Genomic DNA, 8,182 nt, shown 5'->3' on the forward strand with positions numbered 1-8,182 from the left:
TCCAGTGTGACACTCTGTCAACGCAGTTATTCTGTCTTGCCCTTAATCCATTAAGCTATCTACTTAGTTTAGGCCATGGCTGTAATCTGGGTCCTAGAAAAGAACAAAGTTTAAAGATTTCTCATCTTCTCTTTGTCGATGATTGATTTAAAACTGTATAGCTCATCAGATGAGGAACTGAAAGCACAACTGCAAGTTGTCAAAACTTTTTCATATGATGGATGCTAATATGTCATTTGGTCTTGATAAATGTGCAAAAGCAACCTTTAAAGCAGGAAAACTGCAGCACCAAGAAAACATCCATTTGGGACAAGAATATGATATAAAAGAACTTGATCAAGAAGGAGTGCATAAATATTTGGGAACTGATGAAGGGTCAACAATAAAACATGAACAAATGCGAACAAAACTTAGGAATAATTTAGAAGACTTAAATTAATCCTGAAAACAGTGTAGACATCTAGGAACAAAATCCAAGCTGTAAACCAATTTGCTCTTCCTGTCCTAACTTACAGTTTTGGAGTGATTGACTGGCCCCAAAACGTGTTGGATAGATTAGACAGGAAAACAAGAAGGATGCTTCATGCTCACCAAATGATTTCTAAAAATCTGTGCATACTAAGATTATATATTTCCCGTTCTGAAGGAGGGATGAGCCTCCTTGAAATTGATTACATGTATGGATCTGCAGTCGTGGGACTGCACACAAATCTGCTGACCTCACGAGACCCAAACATAGTGAAAGTTTTGAAACATGGGGAGAATAAATCTAAAATGACTTCTCTAATTAGTCTAGCAGAAGCATATTGGTGTCAAGCAGGAATGGAAATCAAATCAGAAGTATATAAAACTCAGGTAGCAACTGAATGTGCCAAAAAACAAAAGAAAAATATAAGGTGAAGGACCAGATGAGCAGCCAAGAAATATGGAAAATGCATAAATATAGTTGCAGATATAGAAAAGTTATGGAAGAACCTCATGTTCAGAATCAAACGCAGGAATGGTTAAGGAGATGTGAATTCAAACCAAGAGATTAAAGGTTAATATTGGCGGCCCAAGATAGTGGGCTATGTACACGTTAGTTTACAAAGTCCATTAAACGTGGGAAAACAGACCAATGTAGGTTTTGTAAAACAGAATGGAAACAGTCGCACACCTCGTTGCTGGTTTTGACATACTAATGGCAGAAGGACTGTATACTGAAAGGCATAATAATGTGGTAAGACTGTTGCACTGATGATTGTGCAAACATTATGGCATTGAAGTGGCTGAAAAACACTAGAAACATGAAGCACAAAGCATCATAGAAAATGATGAAGTCTGCATCACGTGGGATCACCCATTACCAACAGTTCAAAAGACAGATGCTAGAAAACCGGATATAGTGGTCCATGAAACGAAGACAAAAGCAGTATTGATCATTGAAATTGCCACACCTAGTGGCTACATTGTCTTGCATACAGAGGGGCACAAAGTAATAAAATATCAGGATTTGCAGGCAATAACAAGAGCATTGTAGAGGAAAGATAACCAGACAGTTCCAATAGTAGTAGGAGCAACGGGTCTTATAAAAAAGAATCTGCGATCATACTTAGATACATTACCAATACATGTAACCCCATATGAATTACAGGAGTCATTACTGGGCACATTGCCGGTGCTGCAAAGAGCACTTTTAGCTAACATCAAACATTGAAACGATAACTAATTTCATGAACTTTAATCTTACTTTGACTTAGGAATGGGGTCCATTCCCATCACGGTAGTAGAAACCCAAAAGATTTGGAGAAATTAAAGTGAGACAGGTAAGTGATCAAGGTCCTAAGACTTCACTTCTGGTAGAGCAGCCTCTGTTATCCAATCTGCACCTCAGATTGTTTGAAGTACTTACTTAGTCAACTAGAATTCCTAAAACTGCATAGAACAAAGAAGTAATCACCACAGTGAGATTTTTATTGAATTTTGGAATAAAATACTGACCACAGTAAACATGAATTCATTATAGCGACCAAGCAAAGCAATGCTTAATTTCCAACAGTAGGCTATGTATAGACAAAGGTAATCAATCAGCCTTATAATATAGTGCGTCATGGGAGAAGACATTTATTCCTACTCAAGTAGTCCTCCCCCTTGTCAGTATGATGATAAACCAGTCCCTACAAACCTTTGCTTTTTTCTCACTGCTGTCTTAGGCACTTAGTACTCTAAAGCAGGTCCTAATATTGTCGATCTCAATTTGCTCCTCCTTCCAGCTTTCACTATACAGCTGTTAATCCATTCTTGTAATAGAAAAAAAAAAGTTACTGTCTTTTCTGACCAGCAGTAGCCTTCATCCTCTCTTCCTAAGCCTAAAAGACAAAATATACAACTCTTTAATACTTGCCTTCCAAATATACCTTCCCATTTCATCACATCACCATGCCTGCAGGATCTGAATAGGGGTCATATACCAGTGAAGTGATGAAGCCAGTGCATATGTTGATCCCAGATTGGTGACAGGATTTTCAGTTTGTCCCATACTTGAAAACAGAGTGCCAATTCCGCCTCAGAAAACTGTGTACATACTTTCTCCCGTTGTTTTATTCTCAGTTTTTCCATTCCTTTTCCATATAAACATTGCATTAAAATACTGTAAAATGTGCTGCATGATCACCCATATTCACCATCTGGGGCCTTATTCCCCACTAACCTCCACAGGCAGTTTCTTTAACCAGCTGCTGATAGCATGACTCAATTGTTCATACTGAAACCAGGCACACTGTGGTAAACTAAATCTTGATCTTAGGTTTTGCCATTCATTAAGTGTGTAGCCCTCCTCCAACTTTTTCCAAAATTTTAATGCTTTTCTCCTTCTGTTGTTTTTTCATCAATAAATTGTTCTTTCAGATATTCTACTCTTGTGATTTTTCCATATACCCAAAAGCCCTCAACCATTTCCTTTGAATAATCTGTTGAGCCTATCTAGAATTGTTTATCATGCAGCACTTCTCTCAGATTGGCAAAGTGAGTCCCCCATATGAAAACTGCTGCAGCAGAGGCTATGGCGTAATGCTGCATACCAAACCTGCTCCACCCCCTCAGTAGCCAGAATCTACCTTTAGCAATTCTTGTGACTTTTCCATAGTAAACAGACCTCTCACATAAACTCTGCAACTTCTTCAGCCAGGAGTCTTCTTTGAAGATATTTGGCAAATGCTTACTAACGTGCAACACTCTAGGGTGCATCGGGATTTGTATTAAGATTGATTCTACCAGTTAAAGTAAACACCTTTCTCGACCAAATTTCTAATAAGGAAGATGTTTGTTAACACATTGCCAGGTAACTGCTGGCCACCAATGCCTTTCCAGTGTCCCTCAGCAATAACGCTCAAGTACTTATTGTCCACCATTCTAACAATCCATTTCTCACCTGTTGATATCAAGACCCTACCCACCATGGATAGTTTTAGTTCCGTTAGACTTCAACCCTGAAACAGTTTACAGTGCTTAAAAAGTATTTACTGCTCACTTTAAGAAAAGATCTAAACTATCTCTTACCAGCATACATCCTTGGCAAACAGAGCAAAACATTTTGTTTTGCAGGAAACATCCTGCATGTAATGGTAGATCTGCTGTGACATTGTCTGCAAAGCTAAGATAAATAATATTGGAGATACAGGACACCTTACCAAGTGCCTCTACCAATATCCTTATCTTGTGATAAACATCCCTTTATTAACAATTGCACTTTGGCATTTCTGTACAATGTGGAAACCAACTGAGGAATTTAGTGCTAAAGCCCACCTTTCAAAAACAAAGTTCCACTCAAGTGAATCAAATGCCTTTTTGATGCTGAAAAAGATTACTCCTACATCCTTCCAGCCTTCTGCATCTTCTCTACATTTTTAAACAAGCACCAGTTTTAGTAGATCTGCCCTTAGGGAAACCCCTTTGGCTAATTTGCACCAGGTTTACCAAACACGTTTGCCATCTCTTTGGTACTATAACTGCTAAAATGTTTGTGTTAAAATTAATCAAACAAGTGGCTATAAAAATTTCTTGCCTGCATTTATACTGCTTACCCTTTGGAAGTAAAACCATCAATGCCTTTATAACAGACACTGGTATCTCACCAGTTAATGATCTGGTGTTAAAAATCTGTACTAAATAGCTTCCCAGCTGCTCCTGATATAACATATAAAATTCCATGGGGAATCTGCCACTACCCAAGTACTTTCTTCCTGTAAGACTTCCAAGTCCACTCAAATCTCAACAACAGTAATTTCCTTATCCGTTGCCTCTTCTTCTGCCTTGCTTAAGTCTGTCCTGTTCAGCTGAAGAGTTTTACCTCATCCTGTAATTCCCCTTTAATTTATAACTCATATAGTCCCTAAAGACCTCTGAGATTGAACCCAAGATGAGCCTTTCACGGATTTACACACACACACACACACACACACACACACACACACACACACACACACACACACACATTTTTCCCCTACTTAGCAAAATTGAACTTGTGGTTTCTTTTTCTGTTGATGACATTTTGAATCTGCTTTGACCTCTGGTAATGATTGAATATGTGCTGAGGCAGGGACAGAGCTAGCTTCAACTTTCAGAATTTGCCATTTTTGCCACCTTGTCTGCTGATATTCTAGTCACATCCCTCCTTTTGCCGTTTCCTATCCTGTTGCACCTCTAAGCATTCTTTAGTGAGAGCAGGATGGTAGGCTTGCCACGTGGACACCTACGAAGGATAGATGCTTTTCCCTCTTGCCTATGGAGGCTTCACCGGCGACCCCACCGTTAACTCGAGACACAATTTCGTTCAGTGGCAGTCTTACTGAATTATACATGCTGTTGTACTTAGTCCCATTGCTGCCACCACATAGCTGGGTGAGTGAGTATGTCCTAATCCTTTCGTGTTTCATTGGGGTTTAAAACCTCTACTTGGTGTTGGGATTGCTATGTGCTAAGCTACCATTTTATATAAACTAGTCTAAACTGCTCTTTGATTCCTTCATTGCCTAGGTCAACAGTGCTTGATTGTCTGGGTCCAAGAGAGTTATCTTTGTGTGCATCAGCGCTACCAGTGCAAGACACTAAATCTGATTCTTTTGCAGTTTATTAATGCCTTCTTTTTCTACCTTCCATGATTTCTGAATATTAGACCATCATTTCTAAGAATCCCAGATTAATAACACTGGTAATATTAATAATGGTGTTAATGTTAATCATAATAGTTATAACCCAGTACAGTACAATTTTTCTTTATAGGACAACACCCTCCTTTTTTTATGTTGGGTAGGCCTTGTGAATACGCTTGTTTTGATGCGGCAACACTGCGGGAAACCACTTGGACGGCTGCTGTTCCAATGTCATATGCTGGCTAGATATTTCATATGTTGTTGCTGACTGTGATATTCTTACTAAATAGATACCTTGCATAAGGTAGATGTATCCCAGCATGCCTTTTGTAAGCCAGGGAGCACTTGTATTTTTTAGGTAGAATTTTAATCCATTTTGGGTGCAGCAAATCTCCCTTGTGAAAGTAGCTTGTCATGTAGTGCACTTTGTTTGAGGCTGGGAAGTTAAGGAGGCTATGGGTTCTGTTTCCATACCAGGTGTATTGATTTCTGTTCCAGGATTAACACTATAGTGCAACGTAAAGAGAGTGCTGCATTCCTAAGGTGACAGTATTAGATTGACATGTTAAACGAAGGTTCCAACATCCTGAATTGGTAGTACTTTGATTAATATAAAAATTTTCTTGGCACATATAAAAAAAAGAGATGTTTCTTCACTCTTTGGCCATAATTTCTCCCACCCATGCTTGGGTCTCCCTCGAAAGAGTAAGACCACACCAGTCAATAAAAATAAGAAAATAAATAAAATTGTCAACACTTGTGTAAATCCTTCCATTAAGATATTTTGTCTTAAGATTCTTAAAGCAGTGGTGTGTCAAGGAAAATTGAATTTATGTAGCTGGTGCAAATGAGGTGCTCATTGAAGGACTTGGAGCATAAGAAATTCAGGAATTGGAATTTTAATGCACATTTTAACTTTTCATTTGTATGTTTAAGGTATTTCCCAGCAAGGCAATTTTATGTTTTTTTTTTGTTTAGGACAGCAGCTTGAGGGCTTACAGTGCAAATCTGAAACTTCTGATTGGTTGAATGTGTACCATGTAATTTGTCTTGGAGTATCAGTTTGGGGGGGGGGGTTGTGTGTAATTTTGTAGAAGCAACATAAAGGCATCACAAAGCATATTTTTAACTGTTGATTGTACACTTGTCTCTGTTGCTTTCCCTTCTTTCACTCCTGGGTTGGTAGATTCTGGCTACAGTCTTATGGGGCCTCATTGGACAGGTTTTTGCGTTCTAGATAGTGTGTTCTAATGGACCTGTCTTGGCAGTTGACCATAAAGGCATTGTTTTAATGCTATAATGTATATGTGGTGTATATACGCACCAATTGTTTTAACCCTGTGTTGGATATGTGATGTATGTGCTCTCGTTAATTGCTTTAACGTTGCCTTGCATATGTAATGTATATACATGTTCACTGCATTGATTGCCAATAAGAGCAGCACATCCTGGATGGTAATCACATGCTGCTTTTTTTCCAGGTTGACCTATAAGCTGTGTCATATGTACTGGAACTGGCCTGGAACCATACGTGTACCAGCACCGTGTAAATATGCACATAAGTTGGCATTTCTCGCTGGACAAGTGCTGCACCATGAGCCGGCCATGCAGCTTTGTGAAAAACTGTTCTTCCTGTGAAGAAGGAGAAGATCATTCATTTAAAGTTTGTTCAGAGTGGAAACAACAACAAGAATTTAGTACAAGAAACCTTTGTTTGCTGGTAGGGCCAAAGTGTTGAAAGAACATTTTACTACATACAGGAATAACAAGAGATGGAACTCTTCAGACAGTGCAGCTGTACTAAGCAAGCTGCCCCTTTTATTGCACAATGTCAGTTTTCTTAAGTTACCACTGTAAGTTTTCAGTTAACTAATACAATCTTGTAGTTTGTATCACTCCATTATCATCAAGATGCTGATCTTTTATCCTGAAATGTAGCTGGTTCATAGGACATTTTAAGTTTTGAGTTTACTAATAGTATTATAGTTTGCATCAATCTGTTATCAGCAAGATGCTGATCCTGAAATGCAAGCTGCTTCACAGGGTATTTTTTTTACTGTATGTATTGTTGTTGCTCCATCACGAACTCCATATACTGAGACCATCTCTCCAGCCATCATGCTTTAGAATTATGTTACCAATTCTGTCATTATGAGTAAACTAAAATCATAAATGTTTTCATAACTGTATTTAGTATACTTTTTAGTTGCATTATATTCACTGAATATTATGCATAATAATTTTAATAATTTAATTGAAATATTTCACTTTTACTATTTTTTTATAATTGACATCACAGCAAATCCAAAATCTGGTGTTCATTTTCTAAGACCTGAAGTAACTTGACTTCACACGTAGAACTTGGGAAGAATTACACATTTCTGCTTTAGTTGAGAATTTTTGATGCAGATCTCAAGTTACAGTCAGTTTCAGTACCATTTTTGTTTCACTTTTTAGTTTGTTTTACAAGTGATTGGATTTATTGAGGTTTTCTGTTACATTTCTAACTTAAAAAGTGCCTGACGGATTAATTTGTTGAAGTTGTATAACCTCTTGCCCCATCAACTGTATACAGCTTGCTACAGTTATCAGAATAAGATAGTTTGGAATAACAGGGCCACACAAGACTTTGTTGGTTAATGATATATCGAGTGAAGGAAATTTAATATGACTTTGTCATTTACAGGCAGTATGGCAGTTTATACAGCAGTTACAGATACTATATTCCATTAAATCTGCCCTCTTTAACTCATTTACGAAAAATTCTAGCAGTCTTTTTCCTGATATCATTAAACTCACCAGAGAAGTTTAAACTTTTTAATTCTGAGTTTATTAAGGTTTGTGATAAGTAGCAGTCCCAGTTTTCCAGATGTTTTCAGGGTTGATATTTTCTAATGGGCTAGATATGCATTCTCGCTGTGATGTGTGCTTTATTTTTTTTTTTTTTTGCTGTTTTTTTTCTGTGCCTCTTTGAGGGGGCCCCCTTAAAACAAACCACTGACATCTATCCTGCCCCCCCCCAACTACCCTACTTATCCATGGGGGCAGGAGTT

General features: G+C 38.0%; 1 protein-coding gene across 1 annotated transcript in view; it reads left to right on the plus strand.

Annotated features, from left to right (window-relative positions):
• Nucleotides 1-7,889, plus strand: part of PIWIL2 (piwi like RNA-mediated gene silencing 2) — a 2,846,460-nt gene extending 2,838,571 nt beyond the window's left edge. Inside the window, exon 17 of the mRNA XM_044082113.1 lies at nt 6,611-7,889. Coding sequence (XP_043938048.1) covers nt 6,611-6,767 — 157 coding nt within the window. The 3' untranslated portion in view covers nt 6,768-7,889. The remainder of the gene's footprint in view (nt 1-6,610) is intronic.
• Nucleotides 7,890-8,182: the final 293 nt, after the last annotated feature.

The sequence above is a fragment of the Protopterus annectens genome, chromosome 9.part0 (genome assembly GCF_019279795.1).
Source record: "Protopterus annectens isolate FY-2018-M chromosome 9.part0, PAN1.0, whole genome shotgun sequence".
Lineage (NCBI taxonomy): Eukaryota > Metazoa > Chordata > Ceratodontiformes > Protopteridae > Protopterus > Protopterus annectens.